Source organism: Mya arenaria, chromosome 6, assembly GCF_026914265.1.
Source record: "Mya arenaria isolate MELC-2E11 chromosome 6, ASM2691426v1".
NCBI classification, from domain to species: domain Eukaryota; kingdom Metazoa; phylum Mollusca; class Bivalvia; order Myida; family Myidae; genus Mya; species Mya arenaria.
In genome coordinates, this window is record NC_069127.1 from 5,673,773 (window position 1) to 5,693,796 (window position 20,024).

Here is a 20,024-nt window from a genome sequence, read left to right on the forward strand (position 1 = left end):
TTTTATTGTGTACTATAACATCATATCACTGTTGAAGGGTCCACTGTCAACCTGACTGACTTCGTCCTCTAAATACATTGTAAAACTGAAACACATATTTTATATTACGAAACATAATTTACATATATTTTGGAATGTCTGTACATATGTATTTGAAATAAATAAGATGCCTTAAATGTCACTATTTACACATACTAGAAATGGCTGTGCAGTCCAGAAAATAGTGTAGACATCCTGATAAACATGTATTCTTTATATGAATTAAAATAAAACCTAAACAAACAATATATGTATCATACACTGAAGGGTGTTGTACATCTATAGTCTGAAGCCCACTTTACTTGGATACCACCAAAGACCTAACAAGTGATTAAACCTTTATTACGTTGAACAATTACTATACTTGATGCCGTAATTGACCTGTGGTAAAAGTATATCTTAGTGGTGAGGTTAGCTCAGTTGGTTATAAAGTTGCTTTGTAGGTGGCCCCAGTTGGTGTCATATTTTGCACCACCTTGTACATATAGCCATGGAATGGAAATATGATCATCAAGATTCATCAAAATTGGAAACTCGGGGATATTTTTCTCATCCTGTGACATTTAATCATTTCTAAGAATTAGTTTCAAATATGGGTACATGAAGAAGAGTAAATAGCTGATATGCAGTAACATTTACCAGCTGGGTTGTCTATTGTCATGGTTCGAGTCGAGTCAGTAGACCATGCGTTTAACATGGACGCTCATTTTCCTTTGTTTGATAAAAAGAAAGCTTATTCACTGTTCTTGTAATGTTACATTTAATTCGTATTTAACGCCTCTTGCAAAAAGTAACGCAACTTCATTTATTTTACTGACGCCAATCATGTTTGTAGTGTTCAACCGTATGCATTTTACCGTTTTGAATATTAACGTTTTGTCTAATTAGAAGTTGACAGCTGTTGGATGTGCTTACTTGCTTACTGAAAACTAAGTCTTAAGCCAATGCAATAGCTGATAGTCAATTAAGTGGGAGGAATGGAGTTCCCAATCATATCAGCTATACAGCGATTACAAGTTTATGAAACAAAAGCGGTAATTTAAACCATATTTTTTCACATAGCTTTATTAAAGTATTCGTACTCAATATCATTCGTACCGGTAGTAAACTTTGTGTCTTCAATATGTCCAGAGCCAGATTAGTGAAACAATTTAAACATAGCTAATAAATATTCAGCTATTGAAATAAAGGAATTATAATAATTCATTTAGTTCAGAGGTTATATGGTTACAATGACAAATATAAGAAATAATATTTGTTTGCCTTTGATCATTATTAGAAAAAAATCTCTTCTTGCAAAAGGTTTCTTTTGGCATTAATCAAATATTTATAAAAAAAATATTTGTTGTAATTCATGAAGTCATTTCCTCCATTGTGGGGTTGTTTGTTTACATTCAGTTGTCCCACATACTGTGGTTTCAGTGATTGTTTGGCTAACATATTAAAGCATTATAAAAATAAAAAATAAAAAGCCTACCTACTTTACCTGTCTTTGAAAGATGTAACCCAAACCAAACCATTTCTTTTGGCCTCAACATTAATTTTATAGTCATGACACAATCTTTCACATGCACATACACACAAGACAGTGGAAATGGCTGCCTGAAGAGTGTTGTGAAACTATTTAGTTAAACTTGGTGTTTAATTTGCACTAATTAGAGCTTTAAGCAAACGTTAGGATTTTCATTTTGGGAAATTTTAACGTTGCACCTTAAGTAAATTTAATCAAATATTAATGCAAGATTGACATACGCATGGAAACAACTTAAACATTAGCACAAACAATGATTCTATGATTGTATGATTCTCTAAAACAAAACATAATTAGTCTTTTTAATGGGAAAGAAACGTCTAAAAATGAGAAGAAAAATAATTGTCTTAAAGTGAGATTTTTTCAATTGGGAACTGCCAAATTCCAGCCTGTGATAAAGAATATAAAAGCCTTGCTTCATGCCTAAATGATGTATTTATCTTACCAGTATCTGTGAATAATATTATGCTGTATACTCAAATAACTAGCATGACCGAATTGGGCCATGAATGTGTTGAGTTTCAAAGAGCATCAGTCTTAGACCAGACTTAAGCCTTTTGAGCAAAAAAGAGTCTAAGAAGCATGATCTAGCTGTTGAGCTAGCTTTTTAGCAGCGTTGTTTAAGGATCAGCCTGCAGATGTGAAAGTCCTGGGTTCAATCACAAGTCGGGACATAAAGTCTTTCATTAACTAGCATGCATAGCCTTCTGAAAATATTTGTGTTTGTTCAAAGTTTGTACTTTTTTGTAGCGATACTACATAATTGGTTCCAATGCCACAGAAACAGCCTTCAGGGTGTTAAAAGTTGATCGTCAGGAGCCAAAGGAACTTGTAATCCATGATGATAAAGTAAGAATTCTTTAATTATAATAATGATAATAGTAATATCAATAATAATGTATGAATGCTCATAAGTATCACACATGCTTATAATTTTCATGCATGAAGTACATACATAGAATTACATGTACTTATATGCTGTTTACATATTTACAGCATGTTTACAACAAAGTGGACGTGCGTAAACTACTGGAAATGATTGCCTCTGGAAACACAAAAGTCACATCAAAACAGAAACAGATTGATAATAGCCTACTGAAATGTGTTGCAGCTTATGGCATTGTTGGTAAGACATCCAATGTTCATGAACTCTTTTTGCACATATTTATTTAAATGAACAAGATCTGATATAAATATAATTATACAAACATTAAAATTAAGTATTGACTACATATTTAGTGGTAAAAATTATCACAAGTCTGCACACCTGGCTTAAATAAACTGTTTTAGAGCTAGGATTGTATGAAGTAACATTTACTTAAGTTTGCTTTTACAATTTTCGAAACCTAATACATGTATGATGTCCCTGTTTTGATCGGAGTTGTAATTTTAATTACCAATATTGGACAGAGTACTTTTCAAACGTGTTAACTGAAAATTATAAAACCAATCTAAACATTTTGTTTAAATCTTCTTGTAGGATTTGTGCGTTTCCTGGAGGGTTACTACATGGTCCTGATTACGAAGCGTAGCGCTGCTGCTGTGATAGGGGGCCATGTGATATACAAGATTGAAGACACCGTGATGCTGTATATCCCAACCATCCCCAGCGATAAATATTTGCACCCTGATGAGCCAAAGTGAGAACTATTAATTTAATCTGATTTTTAAAAAAAAAATGTGTGACAAGTTATTACAACATTATATTAATCACTCTTATTGGCATGATGTTAGGTAAGAGCATGGTTTGTTGTAAGGGGAAACCAACGTAGGAAGAGGAAACTCTTGTCTGGCTTCCTGACCCTAAAACCAAAACCGCTGTGCTTACTTTAGACATTATCATACTTGTATTCATATCACGTTTCTCAGGAATACTTCAGTCAAAAAGTTGTGTGTTCATTGAAAGTTTAAAAATTTGTAACAATTTTGCATGTTGTTATATTCTGACAGCTTTATTTGTAAGTCACTGAAACAGTTGTTGTGCTGTTCTATGTATTTGCATGTTTGTTGAAACAGAGGCCCTTCTATTTTTGTTCTATAACCTGCCTTATTGTCTTATATTTTAACTTGGCAAACAATAATTTCTTGTATTGACCAGGTATGTGAAAATGTTCCAGAGTGTAGATCTGTCCAGTGACTTCTACTTCAGGTATTATAAGCATTATTATTTGTTATTTCTTTAGAATAAATTGTAAAATGCCTAGTGTCTGCATTGTTTAACTTGTCTATTTTTAAAAGGAAAAAAGTGGAGGTTTTGTCATAGCATTGGTGTCGGCATCAGTATCATTTGTGTACAAAATCTTCTACCTTTACTTTATCTCAAAAGCTATGTGCAGCACTCTTGTTTTGAATAAATGAATTCATTAGTAATGCTGCTACTTAACCCCATGCATAGAATTATTGACTGTTAAGCATGTATTTAACTAACTTTGTAACCATGTAATATTGTTATGGATAGGGTTGTTATTTATCTCATTTGTTTAAGTTAACATATGGCCCAACCAATCTAGTGCCAGTACATGTCACGTTGTTTCTTGCAGCTATAGTTACGACCTGACCCACACACTTCAGTACAACATGGCCCAGGCTGTTGATCCCAAGTTTGGCCCTCCAACTCAGGCAGATAAGGATGAGCAGAATGGTATTAATGGCTGTTTTATTACTTCCATTTGAGTTACACATAGATAATCCTTCATTGCTGTACAATTCATCAATCAATGTTGTTATTTAATTTCTTATAGTTATGGCTTAAGGCCTTCATCATTTGTTTCAGAACAAAGCTCATAATGTGTTATTGCAAAATAAAGCTAATGGCATAATAATGAATATTTGTCATACTTTTAAATTATGATACCTTGATATTACTTGACTGTGATGTTTTTGGATGACTCTTTGTTTACAGTGTACGGAGTAAAGGTAAAGCCGGAGACCCTGTATGTATGGAATCACTTCCTAACGCAGCCGTTCAAGGCCGACCCAAACTCTGACTGGGTCCTGCCCATAATACATGGATTCATTGCTCAAGCCAGTATCCTTTAAAGCATATATATTAATGGATCCTCTATTTTGAAAGACAAAAAGTGAAAGCATGGTCATGGCCCTTTTGTTGCAAATCATTAATGTTTGTCACCAATTTTTAGAATACGGTCTTAATTATGAGTACCATAATGTGTAATAGGGTTATGTTTCAGCATAATATTCATCATTAAAAAGTACACTGATAATTTCTTAACCCCTGTACAGATCTGTATATCTATGGGAAGTCTGTTTACATCACCCTATTAGCTCGCAGGTCCAACAAGTTTGCCGGGCCCAGGTTCATGAAGAGAGGGGCAAATAGTCAGGTAGGTGTGTCAGTTGATTAAGGGAAATAGTTCTCTCTTTTTTTAGCTAGATTATTCGAAGAATAAGGAGGGCTTTACTACTCGCCCCAGCATCGGCGTCCGGTTAAAGTTTTATGGCAAGTTGGGATTTTCACTTATAAGTCCAATACCCTTCATTCAATTCCCTTAATACCTCACACAGTTGTTCAGGGCCATCACATAATGAGGTTAGATAACTCCATATCATCCTTTATACAAATTATAGCCCCTGATTGACTATGGAACTTGGGTTAAAGTTTAAGGGCAGGTTGGGATATTTATTAATAACTTCTATACCCTTCATTCAATTGACTTAATACTTAACACAGTTGTTCAGGACCATCACACAATGAGGTTACATAAGTCCATATTATCCTTAATACAAGTTATGGCCCCTGATTGACTTTGGTTAAAGTTTAAAGGCAGGTTGGGATATTTTTAATAACTTCTACACTCTTCATTCAGTTGACTTAATACTTTACACTGTTGTTCAGTACCATCACACAATGAGGTTACATAACTCCATATTATCCTTAATACAAGTTATGGCCCCTGATTGACTTAGGAACTTACGTTAAAGTTTTAGGACAGGTTAAAAGTTTTAGGGCAAGTTGGGATTTTCTCTTATAAGTCCAATACCATTCATTCATTTGACTTAATACTTCACACAGTTGTTCAGGGTCATAATGAGGTTAGAATACTCCATATTATCCTTTATATAAATTATATGGCCGCTGATTGACTTTGGAACTTAGGTTCAAGTTTAGGGGCAGGTTTGGATATTTATTGATAACTTCTATACCCTTCATTCAATTGACTGAATACTTCACACAGTTGTTCAGGACCATCACACAATAAGGTTACATAACTTCATATTATCCTTAATACAAGTTATGGCACCTAATTGACTTAGAAACTTACGCCAAAGTTTTAGGGCAAGTTTGGATTTTAATAAAACAAAATCTATACCCTTCATACAATTGACTTGATACTTCGCACAATTAATAACGACCTTCTTACAATAAGGTTATATAACTACATTTAAACCCTAAATACCAACTATGGCCCTTGATTTACTTTTTTTTTCTTTTGATTTCTTTAGACAAGCACATTTTTATATTCTTAACCAGATTTTCATAAAGGGAAAACAAAATATAAGAATGACTTGTGTGAGACGGGCTGGTGGGAGGGCAGGGTCAAAGTCACCTTATGTATTGAATAATTTTAGCTAGGTTTGACATATAGTGACCAAACTTGGTATATAGGAAGAGGTTATAGAGACCTTTCATGGGATTGCATTTGAGGCCCATAGGATCAAGGTCAAGGTCAATGTTATTATTAATAGAAAAATGGTTGGTATTGAATAACTTAAGTAAGGGTTGACATATTGCGAGCAAACTTGGTATATATAAAGAGTTTATAGAGACCTTTTTTGGGGGCCCGGAGAGTTATGGTCACTGTTTACTTTTTAATTTGATTTTTTATTGCTTTTGACACATACATCAATATTGTATTCACTTCTGAGTCAAAGCGGCGTAGATGAGCCCGCTGTCTTATGATAGCTTTTGTTTCTTTTTTTATTAATAAATAACTAGAACAAACTTTCTAGGAAAATTCATCATTAAATTTCTTTTTACAGAAATGTAATATTGAATTTTATTTGCTCAATAGTTTATACGACTTTTATACCTGTAACAATATTTCACAATACAAAGCACAAAATCCTATGTTTGCTAAAAGCTTTGGACTCTGGTATTTCTTCTGATCATCTTCAAAAATTCAGGTTACCAATTAATCGGATATTAATTTGATTTACCTAATTAAATGATGGGTTGGTTGTTTAACTTAATTAAATTTAATAAACTTATTAGTCATAATTAAATTTAAATAATGATAGCCTTTGTTGCTTGCTGGCAGGGTGCAGTAGCTAACGAGGTAGAGACTGAACAGATAGTTCAGGACATGTCTGTGACCCAGCTCCACCATGGACGTGTGTCCTCTTATGTCCAGATGCGGGGATCCATCCCTCTCTACTGGTCCCAGGACATCTCTAAGATGGTCCCAAAACCTGCCATCACAAGTAAGTGTCTATTACCCCACTTCAGGAAGCCTTTTTATCCTCATTTCACCTGTCAGATGCATTGTCCTTCCCTCTCTACTGGTCCAAGGACAGAAGATTTTCTCCAAACCCTCCATCACAAGTAAGTGTCAGTTACCTGGTCTCAGCAAGGGCATGTCCTCGTATGTCCAGATGAGGGGATCTATCCATCTTAATTGGTTGCAGGTAATCTTCAGGATGGTCCCCAAACCCTCCATCACAAGTAAGTATTTTACTCATCCTCAGCAAGAGCTTTCATCCTTATACGTCCAGATTTGGGGATCCATCCCACTCTCCTGGCCCAAGGACATCTTCAAGATGGTCTCCAAATCTGCTTTAACAGGTTTGTACAGGGCATAGAAAGTTAAATAAATTTAGGCACTAAGTTTAATATAAGTATCTTAAGAATATAATGGTATAAAACAATTTATCAGTGACTATGATAATCTTGTGGCGTAGCTTAGGGCACACTTGATGTCTTCGAGCAACATACCATTTGCTTAGATAGAGATTAGCCATGCTAATATTTATGCATTTCTATATGACCTGTACAGTTGACAAGAGGGACCCCTACTTCCACACTGCAGGCCTGCACTTTAACCGATGCCTGTACAGATATGGATCACCAGTCATCCTGCTCAACCTCGTTAAGGTATAAATGTCATAACTTGGGCAGCAGGGCTTGATTCTGGAACATATTGTGTTCTGAGCACTCTTGTGATCTGCTTTTTAAAATATAACAACAAGGGGAGGAGGAATTAATCTGCCTGGAGAGAGCCCTGTCTCTTGTTAAAAAAACAGTTCAACGAAATAATAATACTGATAAATTGTGGCATTTTTTAGTTAAGCTATGAAATAACTGCTTCAAATAAAAGAACATTTAGTTAACAAACTGCTATTAAGGAAAGAGGTTTTAGTATAATTTTAAATCATCCTTTTACTTTGGTGTCCAGTTATTCTGTAATCGTAGTAATGATACAAAATATCAGGAAGATCTTGTACATGTTGAGGAAAAGTAAGTAAGTATTAAATGGTCTTGGTATTTTCAGCGTCGTGAGAAGCGTCGTCACGAGAGCCTACTAGCCGATGAGTACAAGGACTGTAAGACATACCTGAACCAGTTCTTGCCCCCAGACCGGCAGATGATCTACATTGGCTTTGATATGGCACACTATACAAAGAAGTAAGCAGCTATGTTTCAGCTTGTCCTAATACCCGTAGTAGATCTGTCCCTTACCCTAACCTGAACTAGTTCCTGACTCTTCAGAGGTAGATGATCTAGGTCTGCTTTGACTTTGCACACTATACAAAGAAGTAAGCAGCTATGATAAACCCTGCCCCAATAGTAGATTTAACCCTTACTATAAACTGAACTAGTTCCTGCCACCTGTGAGTAGGATGATCCAGGTCAGCTTTGACACACTAAGGTCAGCTTTGACTTGACACACTAAGGTCAGCTTTGACTTGACACACTAATGTCAGCTTTGACTTGACACACTAAGGTCAGTTTTGAATTGACACACTATCGTAACAATAAATATAGATGTTAAATTTTCCACATGTTCATATACAAAGTCCATATAAAACTCATTATTGTAAAGTTCACTGTTCAATATCCTATAAATACAAGAATTATATTGTATGTGATGGTCAATGTGTGTATAGGTCTGTGATGGTCATTGTGTTTATATGTATATGATGGTCATTGTGTATATATGTATGTGTTGGACATTGTCTATATGTGTATATTTTTAGGCAGAGCAACGATGTGTTTGACCGTCTGGCTGGTATCTCGAGGTTCTGTGTAAAGCAGACTGGTTTCTTCCTCCATCTTCCACAGATGAGGGAGGGATTCTGGAGCCAAGAAGAGTAAGACCAGTCTATGATTCTTAAATTTTAATCCATGATTTTAATCATATCATAAGTTTTGGTGTGAAAAAAAGACTGGATTCTATCTCAGTCTGCCATAGATGAGAGATGAACTCTTTGGCCGAGTAGGAAACAGTATTTTATTTGCTGGAATGTGAAGTTTTTATAAAAGATTTACACTAATAATACAGGGCTCTCACTAGGCTGAAACTTTTTGGAAAGTGACTTCTCCTTCCAGTCAAACTAGGGAAAATTTTGGGAGAAGTGATACTAATCGTAACCCCTGATACAAATACTAAGCCATACCACACACCTCAGATAATTTACATTCAAATTGATTACTTTTACTTCATGAAATGGTCAAAAAAGAATGTATCAGTTGTATCAGACATATGAATCCCACTTGTGTCAAACCAGTCCACATGTCCATTTAACTCATGTCCATATACTACTAGACCATCTAACCTTCATAATTGAATGATGAAAAAGATAATTATATTTAGGCAAACTCATTCATATAAAACTATAAATCACAGTAATGTAAGTGTTTGGGTCCTTTTGGCAGATATGAGGGAGTGAAGGGCTTTAAGACATCTACAGGTTGTAAGCAGACTGGGGCAGTACGCACCAACTGTGTTGACTGTATAGACCGCACAAACACCGCGCAATTTGCTGTGGGAAAATGTGCCCTTGCCTACCAGGTACGACATTGTAATGCAGCAGACTTATGCATCCTATATATATATATACTATCATAAGTGTTGGTACCTTCTTGCATTATACCTGTGAGTTCTTAGCTTGGCACTAACATTTATGCTACTCTTATATATTTTATTTAAGAACTAAATTCCACAACTGTACTACTATAAATTATGTTTATGCAAATATACTGTATGTTAAAACATAGTCAGTTAAAGAGCTCACACAACATTATGTTCACTTGTTGCTATCTTACAGACTTAAATTAAATCTAATCTTATTACTTTTTCTCTGACATGTATTTTTGTCAAAGAGATGTTATTTAGAAGATTATAAATTTATGGTGGCTTGCTGTCCTGTAAATACTCTATTATTAGAACCATCTTGAACAAAAAATGTCAAAGTGTTACTTTAAACTGTCTAATGTCTTTTACATCCATAAGTCTGTGTGCAGTTAGTGGACTGTTGCTGTATGTGTTTCAGCTGTGTGCCCTGGGTGTATTACCTGTACCGGACCTGGACTTTGATACAGACTGTGTTACGTATGTAATGTTGTGACCACCATAAATTAAAATCTTTCTTGTTATCAACAAGAACTTATCTTGGTGTTTTCAAAATGTTCCATTTCAATACTTAACCAAAGAAGATTATTTCGGTTTTGAAAAAATGTTTGTTTGCATTAAACATTTAACCCTCATTTCAACTACGCCGTTGGCCATAGAGTTGTAGGAGATTGAATGAGCATTGCTATTTTGGTTTCCTTTTATTTCCCAGTATGCTTGAGGAGCTGTACGAGGATCAGGGGAACACAATCGCCCTGCAGTACGGGGGCTCGAACCTCGTACACCGCATTGAGGGGTACCGAAAGATAGCCCCCTGGAAGGCCCACTCTGTAGACATATTCAACACGCTCTCCAGATATTACAGCAATGCATTTTCAGGTAGATTAAATATGTTGTAAAACAATACTATATGATGTGACAAGATTATCACTTTTATAATCATACAGTGAATGTTCAAACCAAGGTTTAATTATTATAAATGATACCATAATTATTTTGATTCCTGAAGCAGACACTCTTTGATGTACTTTGAAGTTGTTTATTATTAATTGTTATACAAATTCAATGGAAATTTTGTTCTGTGGTTCCCTTTGAAAACATGTTTTGATGTGTTATTTAATTATATCTTGTGATCTTTGTTATGAAATAACAGCAATGAAAGCTTATGTTTTCTTTGATTGCCTGTGCAGACATGGAGAAGCAGCAGGCAATGAACGTGTTCCTTGGTGTGTTCCTTCCTAGGGAGAATGAGCCCTGCATCTGGGACCTTCCAACAGACTTCTACCTACATAACCCCGACGTACAAGGCTCTACCCTCAACAGGAAAAGGTGGGTCATTTCAGGGGTACGGGGGAATGGAGAGAGGGAATGTGGGAGGGAGGGAGGCAGGGGGAGGGGAAGGTTGTCTGGCCCCTGGTAAATGGACAAAGTACCTGGGATATTCCAAAGGACTTTTTACCTTCACCACTCAGATGAGCAAGGCTCTTCATTAAACAACTAAGAATGTGAGTCCACTCATAGTTGAGGGGAGTGGGGTGCATATAGTTTCCCATGGAGAACAATTCTAGCATCTTGGATCTTCCTACTGACTTCTAAAGGTTAAGGTGATGATGAGGGCAATCCAACATTACCTTAGAAGACATTTATGAGCTTTGAGCAGTTGCTATGTAAGATGGTGATTGTACATTTATGTACTCACTGATTACCCTCTAATTGTTCTTAATTCCAGATACACAATGTGGTGTGATCAACCAATATTTGATCATCTTCCTCTGCCATATGATGAAGGTATGTGTTTTTAAATCAATTATAAATCAAGATATTACAGTCATACTTCAACCAAATTGATATTTATTTGAAACACCTTTTGTTTTTATACATTGTAATTTAAAAACATCTGTATATTGTATAGCATATAAACAAATTGCCTTTTTTTGTGTAACTCAATTGCAAGACTGAATAACTCTTGAGAAACTGGCACTGGCATCCAGTTTGTCAACTGCTGTACTAGTGCTTCTTTTTTTGGCTTAATGTGCTCAAATTTAGCAGATAAGACATGCCTTGTTCAAGTGGTATCAAAGGACGATAAAGCAGTCAACATGCTTTTCAGTTTCAGCATGTAAGACACGCAAATGCCTGGTTCAGGTGGTGTCCAAGGACGATGAAGCAGTCAACATGTTTTTCAATTTCAGCATGTAAGACACGCAACTGCCTGGTTCAGGTGATGTCCAAGGACGATGAAGCAGTCAACATGTTCTTTGAGAACTACAAGCCATATCGTCTCACAGAGCTCAAAGCATTCAACAAGGACATGGAGAAATGTATCAGGTTAGGGAATGGAGAAATATAGGCTGCTAATACATCAAGGGGAGAAAGCAAAATAACTATCTTCTTTAACTTCAATTGCCTTTTAGAACAAATTTTCTTTCATCTCTCAATATAGCTCAATATAGCATTCAGTTAATCAATATTGTAGTAAAATAATGTGATATCATTTGGAACTAGATGTTAGAAATATGAAATTGATAAGGTTTGTTTTATTGTCAATGATCTTAAGCATAAACATAAATACTGAAGGCCGACCTTTTATTGACATATATAGTGGGAAACAACTTCAGCTGCAAATGTTTTACTGACAAGTATGATAATGCTGTGATAGTTCTTTTGAATGATCATAAGCTGTATAATAATAAATCGAGGGGTGAAAGCGAAAAGGTTCTATCTGCTTCTTTATTTAATGTCACTTAGAACCTTTTCGCTTTCAACCCTCTGTCATACTGGTCTATTTATAGGCACTATAAGCCACGGATATACAGGACCCCCACTCCCAGTCCCTTTGAACGGAGAGTGAGCATGGATGGTCGTGATTCCAGGTAACATTCATTATATCTTAGCTAGCGTTAGGCATCGTATGTTTGGTAAGGCCATGCCAAGTTTACTCTATGTTCCACATCATTGGGCAGGTAGGTTTTCATAATTCAGAATTAATAAACCAAAAACAAAAAAACATTTACCAAAATCTAAATTAAGCATAAAAATTTCATTTTCGACAGCTTAATATTTGGAAAAAAAATAGTCAGAGTCAAGAAATGTATCATATATGGAAAGGAGCTCAATGTTGTAGATGTGTGGACCTGGAAATGTATACCATGTTTCACTTTTATGAATAACATTGGTGAAATCAGCTGTCAAGGGGATATACCGGTATTGTAAAATGAATAAGCTTTGTATCTTCTATGACACTTGGTTTGTTTTTCTTGCCAGGAATGTAGGTTTTTAAATGGGAAATATCAAATGACGCCAAACATAGAAACAACTTGGGATGGCCTAAGATTAAATACATGTGTCGCATCACAGAATTTTTTTTAGCAGAACAAATTTAACTAACAGTATAATGAATCTTGAGTAGTAAGTATATAAATTACTCATTCTCTTCAAAAAGTTTACTTTGGGCCAAAATCCTGTGAGGCGACTCCTACATGTCACAATTATTCTAGCTAACTACGGATTGTAGTGTTAGATTCATACTATAATTTTATGCATAATGTAGTACTTTAGTTTCATTAGAAATTTGTTTTTTTGCCAGAACAGAGTAAAATGTTTTTCTTTGGAATATACTGAGTGTGTAATTACATGGTTTGACTGCTAGTATACATTTAAATGTATACCTAGATGTGATATAGTAGGCCTTGCTAGAATGGATTTAATATTTTTCTTTAATTTACATAAGGGATGTTCATTTACTGCGATCTGGCCTGATTTTTAAAAATATTTTATATAAAATAATTGTTACACCATTTACACTTTCAATAGTTATGCAGCATGTATAAACATGTAGCACGATCAAGCTGTTTTTGCCGGTATTTATATATATATATTTATATACATATGTCATGGTACTGACTTTGACAAGTAAAAGAGTATGTAAGCAATCAAGGTTGGTAAGCTCAGTTGGTTGAGCACCTGACTTGCAGGCTGGGGGCTGTAGGTTTAATCCCCAGACTGGCCACATTCTTTTTGAGTCTGTGACATTTTGCGCCATGGGGCTGTGGATAGTGCCCAGTACATAAGTGGAACTGAGACGTTTTGTTAGTTGAGCGGACCGCAATGATTAAATATGGTCTGGTGTTGAAATTTGGAGACAAATTACAGCACCGAGAGGTGGACTTTGTGGTTCTGACGGTCACAGAGTATGTGAGTGATCCAGGACAGTTAACTCAGTTGGTAAACACCTGACTTGCAAGCAGAGAGTCCTGAGTTGGATCCTCAGACTAGCTGCATACTTTTATATATGTCAACCTTTTTCATTGGTTTTAAAAAAATCTGACATATGATTTTATAATCAAAATCCTGATTAACATAAGTCGATACATGTATAAGTATTTCCCTTATCCCTCAGTACAACATGTCTGTTTCTTGATTGTATTTTACAGACGAGTGCTAGATATAGCAGGATTTAATAAAGTGACCCGCACTGTGCATCCTGTCTATAAAATGATGTAACAACATTTAATAATTACAGGCAACGGGATTTCTGTTTAGTTTCATGGTTAGAAGGTTTATGTTAGTTTCCAATAATTTTGCATCTTTCTCGTCTGTAAGGCCATGCCAAAATGATTCCATGTTGGCCATCAACCAGTGGGTGGGTCTTTAGCCTTCAGAATAAAAAAATAAGTATTTAAAAAGAATTTCGCTGAAAAGGGCACAATATAGGTTGATGCAAAAATATATATTTTCTTGATTTTAATGATTATTATGTTACATTTGCCTTGAATGATCAAAACAAAACCACAACATGATTTGTGTTCAGATATAATTATATAGCAATACTTTGGCGCTTTTGACTGGGGAATTTGTGGATATAACAATAATATAGCGATACTTTGGAGCTTTTTAACTGGGGAATTTGTGGATTTAACAATAATAAAGCGAAACATTGGCGCTTTTTAACTGGGGAATTTGTGGATATAACAATAAAATAGGGATACTTTGGCGCTTTTTAACTGGGGAATTTGTGGATATAACAATAATATAGCGATACTTTGGCGCTTTTTAACTGGGGAATTTGTGGATATAACAATAATATAGCAATACTTTGGCGCTTTTTAACTGGGGAATTTGTGGATTTAACAATAATAAAGTGATACATTATCGCTTTTCAACTGGGGAATTTGTGGATATAACAATAATATAGCGATACTTTGGCGCTTTTTAACTGGGGAATTTGTGGATATAGCAATAATATAGCGATACTTTGGCGCTTTTTAACTGGGGAATTCGTGGATATAACAATAATAAAGCGATACTTTGGCGCTTTTTAACTGGGGAATTCGTGGATATAACAATAAAGCGATACTTTGGCGCTTTTTTTACTGGGGAATTTGTGGATAGAACAATAATATAGTGATACTTTGGCGCTTTTTAACTGGGGAATTTGTGGATATAACAATAATATAGCGATACTTTGGCACTTTTTAACTGGGGAATTTGTGGATATAACAATAATATAGGGATACTTTGGCTCTTTTTAAATGGGGAATTTGTGGATATAACAATAATAAAGGGATACTTTGGCACTTTTTAACTGGGGAATTTGTGGATATAACAATAATATAGGGACACTTTGGCACTTTTTAACTGGGGAATTTGTGGATATAACAATAATATAGGGATACTTTGGCTCTTTTTAACTGGGGAATTTGTGGATATAACAATAATATAGCGATATTAATATAGCGATACTTTGGCACTTTTTAACTCTGGAATTTGTGGATATAACAATAATATAGGGATACTTTGGCACTTTTTAACTGGGGAATTTGTAGATATAACAATAATATAGGGATACTTTGGCTCTTTTTAACTGGGGAATTTGTGGATATAACAATAATATAGCGATACTTTGGCACTTTTTAACTGGGGAATTTGTGGATATAACAATAATATAGCGATACTTTGGCACTTTTTAACTGGGGAATTTGTGGATATAGCAATAAAATAGGGATACTTTGGCACTTTTTAACTGGGGAATTTGTGGATATAGCAATAAAATAGGGATACTTTGGCACTTTTTAACTGGGGAATTTGTGACCACTTACCTTCAATGGAAAAAAACAAACATTTATAAAGGCTAGTATTTTTTTAACTGTTCACAAATCATATGTTCATTTTTGGTTATGATCATTTAAGTCAAATGAGTTAAACAAAATAATACTATATAATGCCCTTTTAAGCAAAGTATAATGGGAAAAAATCAATTAAAAATTAAGATAACAATGATACGTGTGAAGAGATATATAATGAATACAGGGAGAAGTTCAATTTCCTAGATGTATAGACCTGCAAATGCATATGATGCTTTCTATATGATTTTCATTGGTAAAATCTGCTTTCAAGGGCATTTGATGTAATGAGAGAAAGATATCACTAATCAAAGAATCAATTTGGTATGGCTTAGTGGGCATTGTTTAGTTGTCTAACATCTTTAAATAATAATTTCTCATATTTTATTTATTTTACCTTTTATTAAATGTTGGCCGTATCTCCAACACATTTAAAAAGTAAATGAAACTGAATTATTATGAACATGCTTACAATTAAATTGGACAGAAACCTTTGCTTAGATAAATTTTCAGTTTTGCTCCATTACTAACTAAGAAAAGAGCTAAGCGTTTGCATCGTCTTAGCTTTGTTTTAAGACTAATCAAATCTTGTTATTCTGTGTGTTAGGCTGGCCGCATTCTCGCGCAGACGGAGTAACCTACAATTTCAATCATTGAGGTTTCCATACAATACTGTTCTCTTTGCCTCTCCTTGCATTATAAAGCTACTCTACCATAACTATTTTTTCTGCCTTTCAAATATTTACAATGCTTTTCCCAGTAATCTTAAACCTGGTTTGCATACCTTATAAATAAAAAAATACAACATTTAACTCAGCTTTGTAAATATGTTTTCAAACGAAATAGATAGACACAGTTCTAATCCCTTCTGATAAGATATACAATTGTAAATACTTCAGCCTACTGACTTGCCGTTTTACCCTCCAAGTATATATAAAAGATTATATTTATTAAACAAATCAATGTCCTGTATCATCATGCATATATGTGTACCTATATAGTGTACAAATCCAAGTATTATGCTGGTATATTGCCTTGTTTAAACTCTACTTCTTGGTATGTCACTTCATGAACCTGTCATATTTTGATACTATCTGCAAAATCCCCAATTAAAATAACTTTTATTGCTAAATTAACAAAAATATAATTGTAAATTTTGAGATAGCTTTTATTGGAAAAGATGGCATCTCCAGTATTTTGAGCACAATATAATTTTTTTTATCATATTGATATTTTCCTATTTGTGCATAACGTTAAACTTAATTCGTTTTTCATTTCTTATATATCTTAATAATGCTTAAATTGTAATTTGTTCTTCCCACCCCACTGACCCATATTCAGCCAGGAGCTGAGTCGCACGATTAGTGTTAAGGACTCAACAGCATCCACTTCCTCCTCCACATCTGAAGATGCGACCTCCAGCAGCGCAAGCAGCATCGAGGGCGACATCGTCACCACCTCCTCTGATGACGAGGGTAATGAGTACTTCCAGCGCAGGCCGAGAGAACTAAACGAAGACACCGAGGAGAACCTGTATGACCTTGACCTATCTAGGTTTGAGGAGGATGAATTTACACAGGAGCTCTACAAAAGGTGAGAAGCTGGAATTTGAATATTCAATGGAAAGGTAACCACCAGTAATACAAAATGAATGATGATATTTAATCTAAAACTAAAAACTAAAATGTCCAAATAATTGCATGGATTATTTTAAACTTGTCTATTTTCTAAAAAGAAAAGTCCAAGGTATTTCCAAAGTCCTGGAGTCTAGAAGTTACCTACATGCTTGAATACCGACTGTTGCTGTTGTTTCTTGATAATCAAATGATGTGGACATATCATCTTCTGTGGCAGCATGCAAAAATTTTAGCCTTAAACTTAGAAATATTTACATGAAACCCATGTGTTAACAGTGACACTACCCTTAAAATGAAGCAAAACCAATCTGTTTTAAAGAACACATCTATAATAGTAGCTATATGGAGATAAAATGAACATTTTAATTTGTTTTCAGGTATGTGGATATCGGAGCTGCCGACCAGAGCAAACTGTCTGAAGCCAACGTGCCTCACCTCTTCTCCTCACCCAAAATGTAAGTGAATAATCCACAACTGGCACTTGTTAACTGGTCTGTTTTTCAAAAAAAAAGTTGGAGTATTGTCATAGTCTAAGTGTCCTTGGTTTCATTATCATAATCCAAAAAACTTGAACCTTGGCCATATCTCAAAACTTAAAGATATTCTTATGAAATTGGGCACATATGTTGCCAGAGACAATATGTATACATACAGCAAGGCCCATAACTCTGGCTGTAATAATTGTTGAGAATGCCCCTTGTTTGACTGTAGCAAAACTGAGTCTTGATGTGGTGTTCTTGTTTAATTCTGACCTATCAGCTCTGTTGTCAGATATAGTTTACTTGGTATAGTTGTGCCTTTTCGGGAGGAAAAAAGGGATTGTTATAACCTAGTATTATGGTCTTGATTATGTAAAAAACTTAAAATCTTGCATGGCCAATACATGGAAATTTTTATGAATATTTATGTAGAACTAACATTGGTAGTAAACATGTTCCATTAACAGTACCAGGACTTAAATGGTTGTTAAGTGAAACCGTTTGATCTGGGGAAAAACAGAGGAGTGTTGGCATCCCTTTGTAGGACTCATGCTTTATACTGCTGTAATAACAATTTGAATCAATAATGTTCGAGTTTTGTTTACCATTCTTACCTTATAATGATGGGACATTACAAGTAGGATATCTCCTATGATATATTATTTAATTTAAATACCAATTCAATAAGATAAAAAATAAACAAAGATTATTGATGTAAATAACAGATTAATTCTCTTGTTTCAGTGACCCCCTTGGTGAGTACACCAGCGATATATACAGCGTTGAGGAACCTACAGTGAGTCACACATCCCTTGATGTTTACTTTCGCTATGTGGAGTGTGGGATGGCTGGGGCCTCAGACCCGGCCCCTGCCAACCGCGACATCTACCGCAACTACATTAAGCAGCTCTACATGTGACAGCCAGTGACTTCCACCCTCCTTGCTACATAGATCTTCAAAAGCTACAATCAAAATGCTCTTATTATTTTTCATTCAATGATTACTAGATTTGCAGCCACAAGTGGCATATACCCCAACCACATTGAACATGTCTACAGAGCGGACCCAGTACAGAGTGGACCCTGGATTTGGCATTATAGGGGTTGTAACTTCGGGGAGCAACTTTGGACTTGGTCCCTTCACAAGAACTGAACAATATATGGCCTAAATGAGGCTTCCTTCCCCGAAATGTTTTTGCCTTTTTTTAGTCTGAAATTCCTAGTGCATTCTAGTGTTCTATTCATTTTTTTTTCTATACTGGCATAATAAAGTAGTGAACTTGAACAATTTAAGGGCAGGTTGGGCCTGGTACACCCCTGCATTGCTTGTGCTCTTTGTGTGACTAGTATTGCCACAATTTACATTCACCATAGACATATTTAACAGTGCCAACAATGATTAATGTGAATCTGAATTACATCAAACCATTTTACCTGTACTTACAGTGGCACTTGTGAACCTATCGGAAATACAGCTGTATTTGTGATTGAAAGTACTACATGAGGAACTATGGTACCTTCACATCTGAAATACAGCTGTATTTGTGATTGAAAGTACCGGTACTACACGAGAAACTATGGTACCTTCATGTACATTAACATAGTTTGAAACGTTGACATCGCTAGAGGGTGGGCACTGCCTCTGTGACTTGACTCTACTACCTACATGTAGACATGATTTACTCAGTGAGTGACATGTTAATGCAGAAATCTAAAATGATAATATTTTTGAATTCTATATTTGAATGATGTGGGTTAATAACACTGTGTTCTAGTTGAAATCATGCTTTAAAGAGTGCAATCCTGAATGGTTTGGTGCAATATTTTTTTTTCCATTTGGTCCATGGTAATACATTCCATTGCAATTTGTATTTTGTTTTTATTTTATTTGTTTGTTAATTGTTACAATGTTGATAATGACAATAAATTTATCCGATCAAATTGAAATTTATTTTTCTGACGGTACAAAAAATAACAATTTATTTTAACCAATATTTAAAGTGAAGACTAATTAATTTCTTGCTTTGTATCAGTCCAATAAGCAGAGTGTATAGTAAGTAACATGAGCACCTCAAAGCAGAGCAATTTTCGTCTAAATATCTGTCAAGATTTAAAACTTCAAAATA

The 20,024-nt window shown here is 35.0% G+C and overlaps 1 protein-coding gene across 6 annotated transcripts; it reads left to right on the top strand.

Annotated features, from left to right (window-relative positions):
- Window positions 1-934: 934 nt before the first annotated feature.
- Window positions 935-19,839, top strand: LOC128238549 (polyphosphoinositide phosphatase-like). Of its 6 annotated transcripts, XM_052954585.1 has the most exons (24): window positions 935-1,073; window positions 2,321-2,419; window positions 2,567-2,696; window positions 3,051-3,210; window positions 3,669-3,719; window positions 4,111-4,211; window positions 4,473-4,598; window positions 4,814-4,914; window positions 6,850-7,012; window positions 7,585-7,682; window positions 8,080-8,213; window positions 8,786-8,899; window positions 9,465-9,600; window positions 10,082-10,140; window positions 10,373-10,539; window positions 10,851-10,989; window positions 11,390-11,448; window positions 11,853-11,988; window positions 12,453-12,533; window positions 14,183-14,209; window positions 16,390-16,440; window positions 17,124-17,375; window positions 17,797-17,874; window positions 18,643-19,839. In XM_052954585.1, exons 1-24 carry the CDS (start codon window positions 1,017-1,019, stop codon window positions 18,815-18,817), a joined length of 2,694 nt encoding a protein of 897 aa, XP_052810545.1. In that variant the 5' UTR covers window positions 935-1,016; the 3' UTR covers window positions 18,818-19,839. The 6 variants fall into 6 exon arrangements, with proteins under 6 accessions (XP_052810545.1, XP_052810550.1, XP_052810546.1 ...); XM_052954586.1 differs by lacking the exons at window positions 14,183-14,209; window positions 16,390-16,440 and adding an exon at window positions 14,094-14,159 and having other exon boundaries at window positions 950-1,073; XM_052954588.1 differs by lacking the exon at window positions 16,390-16,440 and having other exon boundaries at window positions 950-1,073.
- Window positions 19,840-20,024: the final 185 nt, after the last annotated feature.